We start from the raw sequence: 22,417 nt of genomic DNA on the forward strand, positions 1-22,417 counted from the left end.
AACCACTGCACCACCAGGGAAGCCCCCATTGTGTTACTTTTATTCTTTACTTTTTATTTAAATTTTTTTTTTTTTTGGTGGTACGCGGGCCTCTCACTGCCGTGGCCTCTCCCGTTGCAGAGCACAGGCTCCAGACGCGCAGGCTCAGCAGCCATGGCTCACGGGCCTAGCTGCTCCGCGGCATGTGGGATCCTCCCGGACCGGGGCACGAACCCGTGTCCCCTGCATCGGCAGGTGGACTCTCAACCACTGCGCCACCAGGGAAGCCCTATTCTTTACTTTTTAAAAAGTAATAATTTTCATAGCATTTATCACAGTTTGTAATTTTTTAAAACTTTATTTAGTTTGCTTATTTACTACACAGTAAATTCCATGAAGAAAGGAACCATGTTTTTTTAAAAAATTTAATTTATTTTTTATACAACAGGTTCTTATTAGTTACCTATTTTATACATACTAGCATATATATGTCAGTCCCAGTCTCCCAGTTCATTCCACCCCCACTTTCCTCCCTTAGTGTCCATACGTTTGTTCTCTGCATCTGTCTCTATTTCTGCTTTGCAAACTGAAGAAAGGAACCATGTTTTTGTATGCCCAGTGCCTAACATGTATTAAGATGCTCAGTCCTTACTTGTTGAGAAATGAATGAATATCTTTATAAACATACATATACACATGAGTATCAAAGAATGCAAAGTAAGAAAGTTATAAAAATCTATTATAGTCAGTTTTAAACTCTTCAATAGAGTTGAGGGGTGTTTTCACCTAGAGTTTGAAGGAAGTGATAGGCATGAGTTGAAGTTTTTGAAGGAATGTTCCAAATTTGGAGGAGGAAAAGAGTGGCAAGATTATTTGGGGAAATCAGCAAAATAATGTTGGCAAGAGTTGATAACTACTTTGTAGATTAGCAATGATTATATAAGTATGGAGAAAACTACTAGATGCTGGGAAAAAAATTTTAAGAGTTAAGGGTAGGCAGATAGTATGGAATTCCAGAAAATGCAGAGAACAGGGATAATATGGTAACAGTAGTTGGAAAAGGATGTTTAGGCAGTGGTCTTGTAGTAAGACACCTAAGGCATGGAGATAAGTGATGAAAGCAATTAGTGCTCCTCGTTCTCTTTAGTTCTGCATTTCAGAGTTCCAAGGTCCTGAGATGATAGGGAATTTGCAAGTTTTATAGGTTATTACAGTTGGATTTCTTTGTAGTGAAATTTTCTTGTTCCACAGCTCTTGGATAAGCACAAGAATACAGAGAGCATGGTAGAGCTTCTGGACTTGTATCAGATGGAGGATGAAGCCTACAGCAGCCTTGCAGAAGCCACAACTGAACTCTATCAGTATTTACTACAGCCATTCCGAGACATGCGAGAACTTGCCATGCTACGAAGACAGCAGATCAAGGTATTTTTTTTTTAAATCTAAATAGTAACCTGCCTGTTTCATAGTTCTCAGCGTGGCTGGCTATACATTTTAATTATTAGAGGAGCTTTTATAAATGTAAATATCTGATCCATTGTCCCCAGAGATTCTAGTTTGGTAGTTTTGAGATACATAGAGCCTGAACACCTCATTTTAAAAGCATCTGAAAAGGCGACTTTGCTGAGTAGCCAGGGCTGAGAAAAGCCTAGAAAATTTGTAAATACATTGAGATTCTCATCTTTCCCCCTTTCCTGTGCTTTTTTTCCCCTCTCTATCTACTCCTGTCTCCCTTTTAATGTTTTGGGTATTATCTAGTCTTAGACTTATTTAGTAGGAGTTTTGAGAACATTTGTTTTGGGAAGACCTTGTTTTGAAAGTTACAAGGCATTAATGGTACAGCTTTAAAATTCATGACATTTACTTTTGTGTGTAAAATATATATTACTTTTTTTGAGGCAAGTGTTAAGGGTTTGGTTTTATAGCTGACCTCAAATCAATGTTGCTGTGTTTAATTCACATGGAAATATTGCTGAACTAGGATATTAAAAAACTTTGTGTATTAATGCATGAATTTGAAACATTATTTACGAAATTTATATCTGGGAAATTGCCACTTATTCTGAAAACTTTATGCTTGGGGGCAAGAATGAGTAGTATAATATTTGAAAAATTATTACAAGGTAAAGCATGTCTGTCTTTTTCCCTTTACTAATGATGAGTCAAGATATGGAGCAATACAGACTGTCACATAATTGACACACTCTCCTTTATTAATACTTTCGAAAAATATTGGGTTGTTAAGTCAGTTTTATCATAAACTTGGCATTTTGGGTAAAATGGTAACTAGTAACTAAGAATTTTTAGACACTACAGTTTCCTCCAATTAAAAAAAAATGAACTATAGATATTTGTCCATTGAAAACTTGACTGGAAGGCTAGGGATGAACTGGATGATATACATGGAGGCCCCATCTACTTCTACACTAAGCTGCAGTGTTTAGCTGAGATAATCTATATACAGCTTAACATTGATTATCAGAATCTATGTGAATTTTTGCTTTCATATTATATCATGGTTTGTATTGAGTATTAATATTAGCAAATGGATTGAACCTTCTTGTCAGGCTGTATTGTCCACTAGCGTCAGTTATTACTCCATTTTTTTCCCCTGGGAAGCAGAGTATAGGTGAGGAGGAACAGACAACATATTTCTTAAACTGTTAGCATTTTCAAAGGTAAAAATCGTATTTTACTGCATTGCCCCTCAAATGCCCCATCAACTATGATGATGAGCTAGTAAGAGAATGTGAACAAATTTGTGCCAAAAAATTCTACAACTTAGATGAAATGGATACACTTCTTAGAGAAATACAAATTGTCAAAATAGAGTCAAGAAAAAATAGAAAAAATTTGGTAGCTCTGTATTAACAAAGTTGAATTCATAATTTAAAACCTTCTCACAAAGAAAACTCCAGGGCCAGGTAAAGGATCATTGGAGGATTTAAAAGAGGAAACACTTCCCAACTCATTTTTGAGGCCAGCATTATCCAAATCAAACGACATTATAGAAAAAAAGAAAACTACAGATAAACGTCCCTCATGAATGTAGATGCAGTAATTCTTAACATAATATTGAAAAATAGGATTCAATAATATACTGTGATTAGGGTTTATCTTAGAAAGGCAAGATTGTTTTAACATTACAAAAACTAATCAATGTAACTCACCATATTATTAATAAAGGAAAAAAATCAATATGTCTGGGTGCAGAAATGCACTTGATAAAAAGTTCATTGCCCATCCATGGTAAAATCTCAACAACCTAGAAAGAGAAGGGAACTTCTTTGAGCTGATAAAGGGTATGTGTGGAAAGCCTGTCTAACATCACACATGATGGTGAATGACTGTATTCTTCCCCCACTAAGATTGGTAACTAGGTAAGATTGTCTGCTCCCACAACTTTTATCCAGTATTTCTCTGGAGTTTGTCGCCAGTTCAATAAAGCAAAAAAAAATAAAAGGCATATATAAATTAGAAAAAAAGTAGATTATTTGTTTGTAGATCATGTGATCACACATGTAAAAAAAATTAAGAATCTAAAAAAGCTACTGGAAATAATCTGTAAGTTTAGTTACAAGGTCAGTATTAAAGATTCAATTGCATTTTCTATCTTCCAGAAATGAAGTTGAAATCAAAAATTTTTAAATGCCTTTTACATTAGCATCTCTGAACATGAAATGTTTAGGGATAAATTTTATAAAATATATGAAAGGACTATATACTGAAAAATTATAAGATTTTGATGAGGAAAATTAAAGCATACCTAAATAAACGGGAGATAGACTATGTTAATAGATTGGAAGATAATCTATTAACAATAATCAATAATGTTTAGATGTCAGTTCTCAACTGATCTGTAGATTCAAATTAATATTCCAGTAGGGTGTTTTTTTTTTTTTAAACTAACCAGCCAATTATAAAATAGCTAGAGAAATCCAGACATTGTGATGATAGTATAGGATAGACGTGTAAATGAATGGAACTAAACAGAATCCAGAAATAAACCTGTGGTTATATAGTCAATTAGTTTTCTACAAAGGTGACAAGGCAATTCAGTGGGGAGAAAGAATAGTCTTATCAACAGATGGTGCTAGAAGTGGATACCCATATAGAAATAATGAAGTCCAGGCTTCCTTATCTTATACCATACACAAAAATTAATTTGAAATACATGTTAGACCCAAACATAAAGCTCATAGTATAAAACTTTTATAACAAAACTAGGAAGTTTTTACAATCTTTCAGAAGGAAAGACAAAGGTTTTTTAGATAGGATGCAGAAAACTTCAGCTAAAAAAAAAAAAAAAGATAAAATTGGACTTCACTAAAATTAAAATTAAATACTTTTGCTATTTTAAAGATTAAGAAAATGAGGAGGCGACACACTGAGAGAAAATAACTTGTAATACATCTGAAAGAGGAACTGTACAACTCAGTAAGACAAAACCCCCAAATTTTCAATATGAGCTAAATATTTAAAAAGACACAAAGAAATGGCTAATAATCACATGTGAAGATGCTCAACACACTCATCTAGGAAATCCAAATTGGTACCACAGTGAGATACTATTACACACCCATTGAAGTGAGTATAATGAAAAAATTCTGGCCCTCCCAAGAGCTAGTGAGGATGTAGAGTAAGTGGAATTTTCATACATTGCTAACAGAATTTTAAAGTCGTACAACCACTTTGGAAAACAGTTCGGCACTTTCTTCAAAAGTTAAACATATATGGTTGATCTTTGAACAACCCTTGGGTGTGGTTCCAGGACCCGCCAACGGTACCAAAATTTTCAGATGCTTAAGTCCCAAAGTGGCTTTCCAGATCGTCGTTCCCCATCCGTGGATTCAACTAACAGCAGATCTTGTAGCACTGTAATATTTATGGGGAAAAAAATCTGCATGTAAGTGGACTCATGCAGTTCAAATCCATGTTGTTCAAGGGTCAACTGTACAATACCTTACAACTCAGCTGTTTGTCTCTTAGTTACTTATACAAGAGAAACGAAAACATCCGTTCACAAAAAAGACTTACATACCAGTGTTCATGCCAACTGTATTCCCGGTAGCCCCAAACTGGGACAACCCAAATAACCATCGACAGGTGAATGGATAAACAAAATGTGGATAAAATGGATAAACAAAACCGTCCTGTATATGTGTGAAGGTATGGATGGCAAAGCAGTACGAGAAGGTGTGGATGGCAAAGTAGTACGAACATGTTTTGGAGGTGATGGAAATGTTTTGTATCATGATTGTAGTGGTTGTTTCTTGGGTGTATACAGCAATCAAAACTCATCAAATTGAGCACTTTAGATGGATTTACTTGAACACAGTGTATGTAAATTAAATCCTGATTAAATAGCTTATAAAAAACTGTGCTGAGCAAAAGATGCTAGACAAAGAGTATGTGCTGCGCAAAAGATGCCAGACAAACTGTGCCTCCATTTACATGGAATTCTAGAAGATTGTCCTGAACAGCTGTTGCCTGGGGTGGGGTCAGGGAGATCCACTGAGAGGAAGCGGATGTAACAGAATCCTTTGGGGAAATTGATGTGCTTCAAATCTTGATTATGGTGCCTGTTATCACGGGTATATATATTTGTCAAAATTTACACTTAAAACAGGTACATTTTGTTGTATGTAAATTATAACTCAGATGATTTTTTAAAAGAAAAATGAGCAGTATGTCCAAGTTTATGTAGAGACACAAAATGAGGTGATCACCATTGCCTGAAGATATATGGAAAAAGGGGATGATCAAGCTTCACCACTGAAGAATAAGAATTCAGTAGGAAGTGAGTACATATGTCTGTATTGGAGATTGAGAATATTCCAGATAGATATATAAAAACAGGAATGGTATAGTGAACAGGCATAATACCAGGGCTTTTAGTCACAATAAGTTATTCAAACATACTGAATCACCAACCCAGCACCATGAGTGGAGGCCAATAAGTGGCATGGCTGGGATTGAAACACATGTTTGACTGCAAAGCCTGCTCATTTAGTTATACCACAGGGTTTGAATTGTTTGATATGCCTCAGTCTAAGGATTTGTAGGAGAGGAATGATGGTCAGGGGCTAGAATGCTGTCTCATCCTATGGAATTTGACCTTTAGCCTCTTTAAAATACACACCTCTTTCGGAAGCTCCCAGACTCTAATTCGCTGGTTCTTAAAATGTGACCCCCAGACGAGGAGCATCAGTATCACCTAGAACCTTGTTAAAAATACAGATTCTTAGGCCTCACCTCAGATCTCCTTTGCTGAAACTCTAGGGAGAAGCTCAGCAATCTTTGTTTTAACAAGTCTTCCCGGTAATTCTGATATGAAGTTTGAGAACCACGTGTCGAATAAAATTTGAAACAGCTAAGGGATGGAGCACACTAAATTCAAAGTTGCATTCTCTCTGGGCCCCAGTTTTTCATCCATAAAATGAGATTTAAACTACATGATGCTTGGGAGATTCCCTGGTGGTCCGGTGGATAGGACTTTCACCGCCGGGGCCCAGGTTCAATCCCTAGTCGGGGAACTAAGATCCTGCAAGCTGCGTGGCGTGACCAAAAAAAAAAGCTTAAATAAATAAATAAAAATAAATAAACTAGATGATCCTCTCTAGATTTTTAGGCCCAGTGTCTTAACGAGTCAGGGTTAGCAAGGTGACCTACTGATAGTCTTCCTGGATTAACTATAAGCACTTCAGACACATTGTCCAACTTATTTCTAATGATTTGCTGAAAGTACATAAGCTAGAAACTAGAAGACACCCTCGGCTTTTCCCTCCCCTTTGTAGCCAGTCATGTCATTTTGCAATTCAGCTGTCTTCTAGTTGAAACTTGAATGTACTCTTCTTCCTCCACCCTTCCCCAGGACCAGGCAAATCTATAGGTGTCTTTGTGTGAAATAGAAAAAGTCACCCACCTCCACCCTTATTCCAGCAGACAGATGGGCATATGCAGCAGTACGCATGGCTTGGCAAACCCCCTGGTTTTGTGCAGCGTGCAATTTTTACACCACTGGACCACTATATACTCTGCCACGTACACTATGAAATATATAGTGCTACCACTATACATTAAGGTACTTATCTCTTACCTCAACTATTTTTTCCTTTGGTTTCCTTGTCTTTAGATGTCTCTTACCTTCAAAAAATGCCTCATTTCACACTCTTACCTGGGAATAGTACACTTAATATTTGCTTTGAATGTAAAAATGCATGAAATAGATGATGCCAAGTCTAGTCATGTCATTCTCTTAATCAAGAGTCACCTTCAGATGACTCCTGGGCCTGGAAAATTCACATTAAGGTTTCTACTACATCAGTATATTCACAAGTTTATCTTGGCATTTGTTTCACCTAAGAATTGGAATTTTTTTTAACTTACAATCTCAGCAATAGACAGAAGTAACACTTCAGCTTCTCATATAAAACCCAGTATCCAAGCTAGTGATGTACTTTATAATAAGCAATTCCTTGCCAAGAAATTTGTGTTTATAAACTAGTCTCACTATCCTAGCTACCTAAACTGACACATTTTTTTCCATCTTAAAAACAAACACTGTTTTCTTTCTAGCCCTAAAATTGAAAACGGAGGTGTCATTGTTATTAGCACATGATCCACCTGACCAATGCTGTACATCTTCAAATTTGCCAAGTTAGGAAGAGAACTCAGTATCCTAGCTTAATGTCTTAGGTACAGTAAACTGTAATCATGTTTTTAAACAGTTGGCTGCAGCATTAGCTACTGAGTTTCAGAAGTCAGTTAAAAAACCAGCATTTAAAAACCATAGCATGTTTGTTTTCTGTATTTTTGAATATACATGCACAATGAAGGTAAAAATAATCTAACAACAAAGAACAGGTTATCGCCAAATAATTACCACCAGATTTTTAATATTATTTTTTCTCTTCAAAAAGATAATGCAAGATTTCTCATTTCTGTACAGTGTTTATGCAAGTGAAAAGGGTTTCTATCTTCATGATCTGAGTTAAGATTTTTGAATTTTGAGCACTGCCTGTTTTGGTTATTACATTTCTGTTCCACAGTTGTGTCTGTTGGTCTGACCAGAAGATCAAATCAGTTATTTCAACAGAGGGAATTTTAAGAACCAGGTATAAAGTTGTTAACAAGGTAGATAAGAAGGCAACTCTTAAGATATCAGAGTTAATTGCAAAAGCAGCCACCACTCCTAGGATCGGGGGTTACAAAGGGAAGAGGTGGTAATTATTAAAGGATAGGTCCTGTGGAGGTGACCTCTGAGAAAGAAGACATTGCTCTTCTAGTGCTGATGTGTCTGATCTCAGTGGAGAGGACCAGATCTCTGGGGATAGGGCACTGGTGGACAGATGCTGGTTTGTCCTGAGCACACAAATGAGGTCAGTTCTGTGAAGGTTAAAAAACTGCAAACTCGATTCTGTTAACTCCTTCAAGAAGGTACTGCAGATGCTGGGATGAAGAAGCGAGTCTGGGATGATGGTCACAGGAACAGCAAACAGGAAAGTCAAGTGATACAGACAGGAAGAAGCAAATCTTCTCTTTCCTTCAACTCTGAAATCTCCTCCAGCCCTTTCTGTTGGCAAAGGCTAAATGTGGTTTTCAGAGCCTGAACCCTAGCATCACAAGGCAGAAGGTTGAACTTCGGAGTTGATAGAATCTAAATACATTTTGACTTTCAAAGTCAGGGAAAAAACTTAGCTAACCTAGCTTATGGTCTTAGGTATAATAAACTTACGAAGTTTAATCATGTCATTGAAAAGGACTTCCATCATAACGTGCCGAGTAAGAATTTAAATTTTTGCTACAATTTATTAAATTTATCATAATATCAATTTATTAAATTTCTTTTTCATACTTCTGAACACTAATCTTTTGCTTTTTAACTTGGCTTAAAAATCAAAGGTAATCACAATAAATGAAAGCACAAAACCTTGATGGTTTTATTACAGAAAACAAGTTTTCTAAAACCTTAAATGTAAACTGAAGTCTAAATATGCCCCTTACTATTGCTGAGAAGCCCTCAGTGGTTTCCAGTTGCCTGTCATATGCAATACAAACTTCTCAGCCTCCTCATTGAACTAACCTACTTCTCTAGTGTTATCTCCCACTACCTTCATCTGTTTTACCTAAACTCCAGCTAGGCTGGACTGCTCTCTGTCCTTTACCATGCATTGAACTTAGTTACTTACCTCAAGGCTTTTGTTCAGGTTAATTCTTACCTACAGCATTCCTTTTGGGTGGTTCTCTTTTCCCATATGCTCCCCATGTAACTGTCAAAATCCTACCCCTCCTTCAAAGCCCTCTGCAATTTATGGGCCTCAGTAAAGTTTGTCCTGATCTAAACAGCTAAATGTGTTCAAAGACTATGGTATCATAAAATACTTTCCAGAAAAGGTTTTAATCAATTTATAGTTCCACCAGCAGTATATTATGTGTGCCTGTTTCACCATGACTTCACTAACCCTCTTCCTACGATAAATGGTTTGTCACCCTACCATCTAAAAACAGCTATCTTGTGTCTTCTCCCGTCTCCTCTACCAATTTATTTTTAACTGGATTCTTTCTTTCTTTTTTTAATTTTTATATTATTTTGGAGTATAGTTGATTTACAATGTTCTGTTACTTTCAGTTGTACAGCAAAGTGATTCAGTTATACATATACATAATTCTTGTTCATATTCTTTTCATAACTGGGTTCTTTCTTCACAGGGGAAGACATAGGTTCTCCCTCTCAACCTGCTCTGTGATCTCCCATTAAAATAAAGCAAGAGTGCCTACCCTTAAGCCTTATCCTCTTCTCCACCCTTTTCCCCTCTATTCACTCACACAAATTTCTCAAAAGAGTATTATACATGTGTCTGCATTTCTCTCCTCATTAAAAACATGTATGGAAGTGAATTTTTATTCACTCATTCAGGAAATATTGTAGATTACCTAGTTCATGCCCAGCAGTGTGCTAGTGAAAAGCAAGCAAGCAGAGATAAAAACCACTTGTGCATTCTCTGCCCTCATGGAACATTCAGAGCAGAAAGGAGGTGATATAAAATAATATAAAGTATGATTGTGATAAGACTTAAGAATGAAGGCTATTTTTTAGATTGAAGAGCTTATACTGCCTATAATGGTGAGTCAGGGATGACATCCATGAACCAGTAATTGAACTGAGGTCTGAAGATATGGTGGGAATTAATAGGCAAAAGGAATTTGCCTGTACTCCAGAACTGTTGTCGCCAAGTTCACGCTGTTAGGTCCATGGGTGCTGGTTGTGTATCTACTTGATCCCTAAGCAGTGTTTGATAGTGTTGATTTCTCCTCCATTGAATCTTGCTACTTATATGATTACAATTCCTTACATGAACTTATTCACTCTCGTTGCTTTAAATGTCTTCTAGTGTGTCAAGGGTACCCAAGCTTATATCTCTGGACATGACTTGCAAAGTTAAACTTAGTATGCAAAATGAAATCCTTGGCAATTCCATGTACATATTTTTTCCCAGTAACCCTAGGATCATTCTTGACCTCTTCCTCTACCTTGCCACTGTCGCCTTAACATTGCTAATTAATTGTTCTGTGTGTGCTGAGCACTACAGTGAGTGCTCATACGTTTTTCCCTCTTTCTGGAAGACTTCATTTGCTTAAGGAGCAGTATATTGTTGCTTCAAGACTCAATCAACTGTTTTAGACTGTTCCTTTGATTTCTGTTTATTGTACTGTTTAGAGACTATGACCTGCATTATTTCTACTTTTGAAATTCATTATAATTTTTTAGTGGTGTATGATAACTTGATCAATTTTTTTTTAAGTGCCAGGGGTGGCACATTTTTCTCTATAATATTTTTTCCCCATCATCCTAATATGGTGCTATTGTTTAAGTTTTAAGTTTCTTTCTCAGTATGTGGTAAAGCAGTACAGAGGGTCTATTGCTGTTCTTCCTGGACTGTAACTTTCTTCCATATTAACATACCGGTTTAGCACTTTTCTATATTTTAATATTGATATTGTTACTTCTGTGACGTTCACTTGGCATACCTCTGTCCATCATTTGATTTTCAACTTTCCTTTGTCCTTTTGTTTTAGTTGTGACTCTTATAAATAATACATAGCCAGTTTTTCTGTTACTTATATCCAGAGTCCTTCAGTAGGCAGATAGGCTGATTTTTATGTATTGTCAATCTTACTTTATTTATTTATGTCAATGATTAAATAAGCATTTTATTGGCACAAATAATTCTTAAACTGAAAATACAATTATCGTAAAGGAGGAAATAAATTTCTCATCCCAGCACTTGAAAATCATCAGTCTTAAACATTTTGTTATATGTCCTTTATATATAGAAGAGGGAAGGATGAAGAAGAAGATAGAGGAGGAAGGGGGAACAATTTCTGCATCAACTGTCTTCAACATTATTGTTAATTTAATTGTTTTGTAAATTGATAGCTTCTACTGCAGAGCAGGGAAAAACAAGTATTCTTAGTACCAAGCACAATGCCTGGTATATAAACATTCAGTAAATGTTAAAAGAGAGAAAGAAATGATCTTTTCCATTTTTCTTTTTTCTCTCTACAGATTTCTATAGAGAATGATTACCTGGGTCCCCGAAGAATTGAAAGTCTACAAAAAGAAGATGCTGACTGGCAGCGGAAAGCTCATATGGCTGTGCTGTCCATTCAAGATCTTACTGTCAAATATTTTGAAATAACAGCTAAAGCTCAAAAAGGTGAGTTTCCCAGTAGAATTATTTTTGCTAGGTATTTTCAAAATGAATGGAGGTATTTTCAAAAATGAGTGGTTTAAGTATTTTATGTTCGAAATAGTTATATAGAAAAGAATTAAAGACCACTCATAATCCTAGCAGTTAAAGAAGACCACTATTAACAAGTTAAGGTATATCCTTTCAGTCTTTTCTAGGCATATGTGTTTACATATAGCCCACCTTTAAAAAAATTAAAAGTGATGGGTATTAGTATAGCATAATTCAATTCTGACAATAATCGTTCACAGTTACGGATGTCATAGCTTAAAGTCCCAGTCACCAGCAAGACTCCCTGCCCTTCAGACACTACTTGCAAATTTGGGGTGTCCTTAGGCCATCTGTACGTCTAACCAACTGGCTACAAATTTGGGGTTCCTACAGCCCTTTTAGGTTCAAAAATTCACTCGCAGAACTCAGGAAAACACATACTTACCATTACAATTTATAAAGGATACAAATCAAGCCAAATGAAGAGATACATCTGGCAAGGTCTGTCTGGCAAGGTCCATTCCTTCCAACTCCCTTCCACAGGAGGCCACAGAAATCGTTCCACCACTCCCTGAGAAGCAGTTTAAATTATTCATTATTTTAATAATCTCTCTATTTGTATACCTGGCATTAAAGTCGTTATTCAGGTTATTCTTTCAGCAAATCCACGTTTCCTTAAAAGTTTCACTCGAAGCCATTGTGCTGAATGAGAATACTTCCCTTGATTCCTCAGCATCATCTGGCATTGTCATTAAAAAAAAAACAGTTTAATGGATGAAAAGTAGTACCATGTTTTTAAAATTTGCATTTCTTTGCTTATTACTGAGTGTTCATCTTTTTTGTTTTCATGTAATAATTGGTATTTGCATATCCTTCCTTTTTTCCCAGTTACTGTCTTCTGCCTATTTTTCTATTGGGCTGTTTTCCCCCTATTGATCTATATAAGATCTCCTTGTATTCTCTATATATTAGAAGAGGAGTAAAATAGGCCTTTATTTCCTTCCTTTTGCAAAGCCAGGTGTAGCCCAATTTTACTGCTTAGCTTTTAAAAACATCTTAAATGGGCCCTTTTCTGACAGGTATATGTATGTTAGAACATTAAGGTTTTTTAAACAAATTTAACATGATTCCTTGTAAACACCAGGACTGTTGCCTTCAGAGCTTTTTTACATATAATGATCACCATAGGGTGCTATTACATGGTGTTATCCTGTTAATGTTATCAGTCATCTTAGCAAGAATCTTTATTCTTGCCAGCAGAGGGAGAGAAGAATCTGGGGTTTTTTTGGTTTTTTTTGTTTTTTTTTGTTTTTTTGTGGTACGCGGGGCGCTCTCACTGTTGTGGCCTCTCCCGTTGCAGAGCACGGGCTCCGGACGCGCAGGCTCAGTGGCCGTGGCTCATGGGCCCAGCCACTCCGTGGCATGTGGGATCTTCCCAGACCGGGGCACGAACCCGTGTCCCCTGCATCGGCAGGCGGACTCTCAACCACTGGGCCACTAGGGAAGCCCAAGAATCTGTTTTAGAGGTGTTCCAATATTGTTCTAGGGGTATTCCAAGCATTCTGTATTCATACTTTTCTACATTATCTTCATATTCCTGAGCTGTTGGAAAATAACTCCAGGTGAAGTGAGCAGCCATTAGGCAGAAGAATACATTCTATCTAAAGACGTTGGAAGACAAAGTTGACTAGCTCTTGTGGTAGATAACAACCTGAGACTGAATTAGGACAGGGAACTGCTCCACAGACACAGTCCTTAAGTGGGAAGCAAGAGATAAGGCTCCAGACTATTTTTGTTTATGCAGAATGTTTGACTATATGCTGTGATTACAAGTTCAGGTAAAAATGATAGAAGCAGCAGACTAGGTATTTAAGCAACTTGGGTACTCATATAACTCTCCTTTTATAGGTGTGTAACCTTGGTCTTAAGTCACCAAGTTTCACATATCTATGGTGAAGGTGTTGATAATGCATACCATGCCTATTCTATAGGATTGCTGGGCAGATAAATAGAACACTTGGAAAAAGCACTTTGAAATTAACACAACGTCGTATAAATATGAGTGATTGTGGTCACGTGTGCATGAGGGAGAGAAGAAACAAAACAGACCATGTATTTGATTAATATTGCCATGTGAAGTGAGAGAAACATTTAAATATCTGTTATTCTCTCATTTAATTTCCACAAGTCTTCCGAGGAGGTACTGTATTTCCTTATGTTTATTATTCAAGGGAATTTAGCCCAAGAACAGTTAAGTTTCTTCTGAAAGTTACATGTTGATGGGTAGAAGTGAGAATTTAACTCCAAACTGTCTAACTCCAAACCCCCTGCTGTTATTTTTTCCCCTACAGTGCACTACTGTATTGATCTTATGGTTGCATAAATATTATCATACATTTTTAAAAGATAGAGATTTAAGATGGCAGAATCATTTTGCTATGTAAGCAACAGAAGTAGTTACTATTTGTTAGAAACCCTAAAATAAAGGATCAGATCAATATTCAAATATGTTAGCATTTAAAGGCCAAAGAAAAACCAGAGAAACCAAAAGAACTATATTGAGAGGAGATTCTGAGTAAATAGATTGCTCATTTGTCATAAGAACTCAACAGATTTTTAAGACTAAATCAAGAAATGGTAACGTTCTTGAATGGAGGTAACTACCCAGGAGCAGGTTCCAAGTTGGTTGCATTTAGTCATTGGGATTAAGGGTGGGGGGAGAGCTGAGCATGAGAAACTGCTCTTTTCCACTATCAGCCTCTCTGTACAGTTTTAATTTTCAAGTATGTACTCGTATTATTGTCAAAAAATTGAGGCAAATGTTACTGAGATACTTCTTGCAAAGAGGGTTATGATATAGTAGCATTACAAAAGTATTAATCACCTCTGAACGTATTAAAGAAACTACTAGAGAATGTACACTAATCTAAAGACTACATTAGGTACTGTGTAATCACATTGCCTGACTCTTTTATGATAGTTAAAGCATGTCTGACCTATTAGGCATAAGGATCATAGGATGGTTGGGTTCATTTGTATAAGGACCCAAGATGAGCCAGCACCATGCTATTATCAGTGATAAACTTCTTTATGGAAGATACTAGGTGTTTGATTGTCAAGAAATGTTTCTTGAATGAGGCCTCTATTGTGGCAAACTAAAAAGTTCTTCCTTTTTCTGTGTGGTGGCAAGGAGAAGTTGGGTGTCTTCTTTGGGGCTTAGTTAGTTAAGCCCAGCGCTAACTGATTTTGCTCCAGCACTAACCTTAGCAGAATCAGCTCCATGCTAATGTCTAGGATTTATTTCATCCTACCATTATCATTAAAATACGTTTGGAGAACTCAAAAGTACATGAATTTAAATAATTTTTAAATACCCTTTAATAGTTATGGTTCTGATTTCAACTAACATACCTAGGAAAAACCGTGACAGAATAAAGTTTTATAGAAACTTAGAAATTTAATAACACTGGACGATGTGAAAAGAGTATTTTTTTAAGTAAGTTTTAAAATTAACCTGAAAACTCAGTTTCATCTTCAGAAAGTTATTTCTGAGAATGACTATTTAAAATTCTTATTGGAGACATTAGAGAGAATCTAACATACTGTTGAATTATATTTTAGAGCTGTTATAGGTAGTTTATCATGAGGGTAGCATTTGTGTGTTTATCTTTGAGTGTGTGATCAGTGGAATCTAAGACTTTCAATTCTTTAGTATCAAGTTGTTTCATGTCTTAATGTCTCAATGTCTTTTTAAAAATTATCAATAGCTGTATATGATCGAATGCGAGCAGATCAGAAGAAATTTGGTAAAGCATCATGGGCAGCAGCTGCTGAACGTATGGAAAAACTCCAGTATGCAGTTTCTAAGGAGACTCTGCAGATGATGAGAGCTAAAGAGATCTGTTTGGAACAGAGGAAACATGCACTAAAAGAAGAGGTAACAGGGCTTCCTTGGTGGCGCAGTGGTTGGGAGTCCGCCTGCCGATGCAGGGGACACGGGTTCGTGCCCCGGTCTGGGAGGATCCCACATGCCGCGGAGCGGCTGGGCCCGTGAGCCATGGCTGCTGAGCCTGCGCGTCCGGAGCCTGTGCTCCGCAGCGGGAGAGGCCACACAGTGAGAGGCCCGTGTACCGGGAAAATTAAAATAAAGAAGAGGTAACAAAAGCCGTGAGAAAAATATATTTAAAAATTTTTTTTAATAAGATGTGCTATTTGACTTTTTTTTGGTATAAGACTTAAATTTTTCTGACTCTACAGAAAGTTGTTAATTTTGCAGTACCTCCATGAGATGATGATAACTTTCACAATGGGGCCTCTGATAGAAGAGTTAGAGTTATGGCATTTTCACAGCATGCCAGCATGACTGTAGGCAGCAACTGTTAAAAGAAAAAGGAGCACTCATTTCCTATCTCCCCTTCGGTCCTCCCCACACCTAGGCAACTATTTTCTGTCTCTATAGATTTGCTGTTCTCGACATTTCATATAAATGGAATCATAAAAGATGTAACTTTTTTAATGCTTTTTCCCCCACAGAGTGTAATGTTTTCAAGGTGCATCCATATTGTAGCATGCATCATTACTTAATTTACTTTTTTTGGCCGAATGATACACCACATTTTGTGCATTCATCAGTTGATGAACTTTGGGGTTCTTTCTACTTTTGGAGCTTTACGAATAAAGCTGCTGTGAACATCCATGCGCAAGGTTTTCATTTATCTTGGAGTGAAATGCTATTTAACCTATTGAGGAACTATCAGACTGTTTTCCAAAGCAGCTGTACCATTTACATTCCCACCAGCAATGTACAAAGGATAGAATTTCTCCACATCTTTCTTTACGTTACACTAAACAGTCTTTTATATATATATTTATATATATATATATATATATATATATATATATATATATAATAATAGCCATCCTGGTGGGTGTGAAGTGGTATCTCGTGGCTTTGATTTGCCTTTCTCTGATGGCATTTATGTCCATTATCTTTCCATGTGCTTATTGGCCACTTATATATTTTCTTTGGAGAAGTGTCTGTTCCGGTCATTTGCCCATTAAAAATTTTTTTGTGTGTGTGGGAGCTGTGCTGCTAGGCTTGCGGGATCCACTGGACTGCCGGGAAACTCCCTAAAATTGGGTTTTTTAAATCACTGAATTGAAAGTGTTCTTTACATATTCCAGATACAAGTCTTATCAAATATATGATTTGCAAATATTTGTTCCCATTCTGTGCCTTGACCACATTGGCTTCTAAATACATGGAGTATGTATGTGTGAAAGTTGTATATTCTCTAGAGAAGAACAAAATGTCATCACTGCTTTTATTCATACAGCTTTATGTAAAATATATTCTATGAATGTGCATATGCATGTCTAACTCTTGTTTAAAAAATAGTGTATGAGGTGATCTGTAATATTTTAAGGGTACGATCTAGAAAAATCTTTTTGTTAATGGATTTTAAATTATGGATTTAGATTTGTTAATGGATTTATTTTTCCCTTACATTTTCTGATTTGCTACTGTTGTTAAAGGAAAAATTAGAACTTGTTCTGAACTTTTCCACACTATTCAGAATCTCTTCACAGATTTCAGCTCCATCTCTCCTTCACCTGAGGCATTTCCACTCTAGTCTTCTTTTCTAGTTAGCTTTCTCCTTTATGTTACTAGGTATCTGGAATTTTCTTAAGGTCTTGAACTTTAAAACTTGATATGCTAGCATTTTATTGACTGAAATAGAGTGCCACTGTCTTCATCAGATTGACTAGCTTTATTCTAACCAGGATGAATTGTAATGACAATATAGGGTGCCCAAAAGAGCTGCTGAGGTAAGATTTATAACTATGTGCTATTGCAAGAACATTTCTTACTGGAATTGGTCTCCTATGGTAGAGGAAGGGTGAGGCTGAAATGGGCCAGGGAGTCTGGCATGTTTATCTGTGGGGTCATTTTCCCTGGGGTTATCCTTAATAGTACCTTAATAGTCTGTTTTTGAATGTTCTCGATTGTGTTTGAATTCTTCAGAGGATTTGGTAAAGCTGTCAGTTAGTCATTCTTGCCAGGTTTATGCCTGTTGAATGATACAATATATGCATTGTGCTTTTTATACATATCTGTGATGATGGCTGCACTAGTTTTATTAGCATTAATTTAACATGACCACATGACTCAGGAGAAACAGACCAAATGTGATTTATTAAGCCCATCCCAAACAAATCCCTTGCTTTATAGTACAGTACAACTCTGTGGTTTAAATTATGGGGAGACTTTTGTTCTTTAAAAAAAATGTTGATATGTCACATCTCCTTAGGTTATTTTAAAAACAAAAACGTCTTCCTGATGTGACAGTGGTATTTGCCATGGTATAATGCTAAACATCAAACAGTTTCTAAAGTAACACTGAAACATTAAATATCACCCAGGCAAGCAAAATTACATTTGACTTAAGAATTTTTTAACCACACTTAGGAGTAAGTACTATTCCTTTTTAACCGAGTCTTGATTATCGTCATTCTCACCTCTTTTAAGCCACAGACTCTTGTCCCTTTATGAATTTGAAAGCTAGGAACACTGTACTCAGAGAAAAATATACATGTTCACACAGCTTTATACACAAATTTAGTAGGTTCTTAAATTATCTGTACACGAGCCTCTGATCCCACATTGTCTGCTGGTGTTCAGTTGCTTCATGGATTTATCCTGTCTGATTAGTTAGTATTCATTTCTAATCATACCTTAATTTCTTGTTCCCTCAAACTAGATATGTCCTTATTTTTATTTTCAATGCAGATGCAGAGTTTGCAGGGCGGTACAGAAGCCATCGCTCAGTTGGATCAATTAGAAGCTGATTATTATGATCTGCAACTTCAGTTGTATGAAGTGCAGTTTGAAATCTTAAAGTGTGAAGAGTTACTGTTGACAGCACAACTGGAAAGCATCAAAAGACTTATATCGGGTATGATGTGTGTCTAATACATAAGTCCACAAAAAGACATTTGAATGAATGATGGAATTTCCCCATGTATTTGTTTGCGTACATAGGGAAAATGTACATGGACACCAGTTTTATTTCTTCTGTTGAGGTTAAGAAAACTTAATGTAAAGTCAAACAAGTGATTTAGTAGATGTAGCAGTGCAACTATGTTATTCCTTCCTACTTACTTTGTAAGTAACTTGCTTTGTTGCTTCAGCCAGAATCTGTATTCTCAGATTTTTTATTTGGGAAACAAGGTTCTTGGCATTTTATGTTGAGCACTTAACTATGTGCCAGACACTGGCACACACATTCCCCCAAAGAGGTATATTTCCTATTTTACAAAGGGGTAATGGCTTTGCCTGAGCTTATAGAATCAGTGAGTGGATCAGAGCCCTGTGCTGTCTGGCTCCATAGCCCATGCTCTTAACCACTACCCCTTGTTGCTGTTTTGTAACAGAAAAGAGAGATGAAGTGGTATACTATGACACTTATGAAAGCATGGAGGCCATGCTGGAGAAGGAAGAGATGGCAGTGTCTGTGCATTTACAGAGAGAAGAGCTACAGAAACTTCAGCAGAAAGCACGCCAGCTGGAGGCAAGACGTGGACGGGTTTCAGCCAAGAAAGCATACCTCAGAAATAAAAAGGTATAATAGTTACATATTAATTGAATATAACCTTAATATTACATCTTGCTTTTATTCCATTAAGTAATCTTTTATTTATTTATTTTTCCATTACTTAATCTTTGACCCATATCCAATAATTCTAACGCAATTTGTCACTAATACACATACCTTTTAAAACTGAGTAAGAGTTATATCTTCTCAATACTTGGGCCATTGTATTGACATTATATGGTTGTCTGAGCATTATCCTCTTAAACACATTAGAACAGCCAGTGGTGATATGCTGTTTGCCTCAGCCACCCAAAGGTGACTCTGATCATGACTACAGGATTCCATGTAATGCAATTCCCGGCTCCTTTTTATTTTAAGGAGGCCAGGGATGCTCTACAATTAAGTTGACTGGTTCTGACCTCAGTCTTCAAGGAAATTTTTATTTATATATAAAAGTGTGTACCAATTTAATCTATATTCTTCACTCTTCATTCTTATATTAAACTAAATCTGAGGTAGGGAAACTCAGCCCTGTAGATTCTGCCCATTTACACCGCAGCCTCTGATCTGCTGTGACCTATCACAGCACACAGCCAAGGGTCTCTGAATGGTCTTACCCCCTGTCCTCCCCTTTCCCTGCCCCCAGACCCCCAAATCCAACGGCTTAGGTGACAGAACTGCAGAGGGAAGGAGGAATGACAAAAGAAGGCTGGAAAGAGAGGAACTTGGAAACACTGTTCTGAGAAGAACGATCAATCATACTTTACCAAAGATCAGAATGACTCTCTTTGTAACAGCACCCTACGTTCCTTGTGGTCTGCATGTCAGCATCCCCAGGGTCACAGGCTCCGTGGTTAACCTGGCACCCACAATAGAATTTCATACCCAGGGATAGTTCTCTGGCTCTAAGTAAATCATGCCCTGCTTCTCCTCTTGAAAGAACAAAGACGGTCTCTGGCTGTGCCATGAGGACTTGAGGTCTATGCTTTGTGATTAAACTTTTCAGGAAGAATAATAGAAATAACATTGTTCTTTATGTATGTTATCTTCTTTTATTCTCCCAGTAGCCAACAAGCATTCTGATACTTGATTTGGTGGCAAACCCAGACCTGAACATTTTTTTGTCCTACTTACTTTGACTATTCATCTGTTTTCACTGCAAAAACATCAGTAATACTTATTATGGGGTGTTGTGTCAGATCCTGCTGGAGTTACTAGGCAATAGATGGTGTATGCAACATATCACCTTTCTAAAATTAAAAAAAAATTAATTTTGAAATACATCTGAGTTCTGTTCTTGATAAGGAATTGTAGACTTGTATCCTCATTTTATAACCAAAGGAACTAAGGCTTCCAGTCGTTAAATAAATTACCTAAGGCAAAGCAGCTAGTATGGGTCAAAGCAGGATACTATCCTAGGTCTGTGTGACTTGGAAGCCTGAGCCATTATATCACTATATCATGCCACTTCTCCCCCTTGGAGACTGCCTTGGACAGGTTCGATCTGTGATCAGTACTTGTTAGGCAGTAGAGTCAACGCAGTGTGGGTAAAGATAGGAAGGAGATAAAAGAGCTGCTTTAAAATACAGCTTCCTGGCCTGAAAGGTTATTCATGTATGACTTAACGAGGTTATAAGAGTAATCTTTTGGTATAGCTTTGAGAGTGTTAGAAACTGTTTATCTGGAGGACTTCTCCAGAAGGACCCAGAGAAAATGAAGACTTAGCATGGTGCCACTAGCAAGTTGCCAGATGATAGGGTATGTGTAAAGAGCACATGTCTCTTAATATTATTTTCATGTAAATCTGTAGCATACGATTATTGTACTTTCTAGTCTTTAAGGTCTCTTTTTAGCTCTGAAGTCTGTGATCAGAAGATTCAGATTTCATGATATTGTTTAAGCCAATCCGGGCAAAATCATGTTCTTTAATTCATCAGAAAGCACTTAAGAAACAGTTTAAGTCAAGAGTTATGTGTCCTTTTTTTGCTCAGACTAGTTTAAAGAGTACAATAATACTTAGAATCTTCTGGCCACAGTCTTCAGATTTGAAAGAGACTTTTGAGACTATCTAGGTACACCCCCCTTCCACTCTACCATGCCCCATTCCTCCCCTTCCAAAAAAAGGGAGAAATCAGGAATTCTACAGATGTTAAGTAGTTTAATAAAAGAATCTTTTAAGATCCTAATTATTTGGCTTATGCTGCTTCGATATTCCGGATGAGAAACCAGAGAAACCAGAGGTAGCTTACTTGATATTTTGCTGTGTAGGTATATGTTAAGATTAAAATTTAATTTATCAAATTGAATTAGATTTTGAGTCTTTCAAGTTTCACTTATATTAAAACACATTTCATGTATTTATAGGAAATTTGTATTGCAAAACACAATGAAAAATTCCAACAGCGCCTTCGGAGTGAAGATGAATATAGAACCCACCACACAGTACAACTAGTAAGTTTGCACTCTGCAAGACTTAGAATAAAACTTCGAATTTTACATATCTCAAAGTGAATAAAATCTGTAGAGAATAAGAAAATGTTATAGCTAGATGTTAGCATTAAGTCACTGTTCAGCCATTCCTCAGTGTCCATAGGGAAATTGGTTCCAGGACACCTGCCCTTCCAACTCCCCCAACCTCCCCACCGAAATCTGTGGATGCTCCAGTCCCTTATATAAAATAGCCTAGTACTTGCATGTAACTTGTGCACATCCTCCTGTATTCTTCATCTCTAGATTACATGTAATACCTTATATAATGTAAATGCTATGTAAGTAGTTGCCAGTAGGCAAATTCTTCAAATTTTGCTTTTTGGAACCTTCTGTGGGTTTTTTGCCCCCTGAGTATTTTCAATCCGAGGTTGTTTGAACCCAAGGATGTGGAACCCACAGGTTCAGAGGCCCAATTGTGTATATACTTCCTTATAGCACAGCTTCCTCTACCAGTGCAGTACCACACAAGAGTGGTATATTTGTTACAGTCTGAACCAACATTGGCACATCATTACCACCCAAAGTCCACAGTTCATCCTTTGTTCTGTACATTCTATTGTTTTTGCTAAATATATAATGACATGAATCCACCATTATAGTATCATATAG

At 36.8% G+C, this 22,417-nt stretch overlaps 1 protein-coding gene across 1 annotated transcript in view; it reads left to right on the forward strand.

Moving 5' to 3' along the window:
• The window catches only part of JMY (junction mediating and regulatory protein, p53 cofactor), a 73,983-nt gene that overhangs the window by 29,380 nt on the left and 22,186 nt on the right, over nucleotides 1–22,417 (forward strand). The window contains exons 2-7 of the mRNA XM_067731094.1: nucleotides 1,231–1,404; nucleotides 11,549–11,699; nucleotides 15,491–15,660; nucleotides 18,514–18,679; nucleotides 19,158–19,345; nucleotides 21,683–21,769. Coding sequence (XP_067587195.1) covers nucleotides 1,231–1,404; nucleotides 11,549–11,699; nucleotides 15,491–15,660; nucleotides 18,514–18,679; nucleotides 19,158–19,345; nucleotides 21,683–21,769 — 936 coding nt within the window. The remainder of the gene's footprint in view (nucleotides 1–1,230; nucleotides 1,405–11,548; nucleotides 11,700–15,490; nucleotides 15,661–18,513; nucleotides 18,680–19,157; nucleotides 19,346–21,682; nucleotides 21,770–22,417) is intronic.

Source organism: Pseudorca crassidens, chromosome 3, assembly GCF_039906515.1.
Source record: "Pseudorca crassidens isolate mPseCra1 chromosome 3, mPseCra1.hap1, whole genome shotgun sequence".
In the NCBI taxonomy this organism is placed as follows: domain Eukaryota; kingdom Metazoa; phylum Chordata; class Mammalia; order Artiodactyla; family Delphinidae; genus Pseudorca; species Pseudorca crassidens.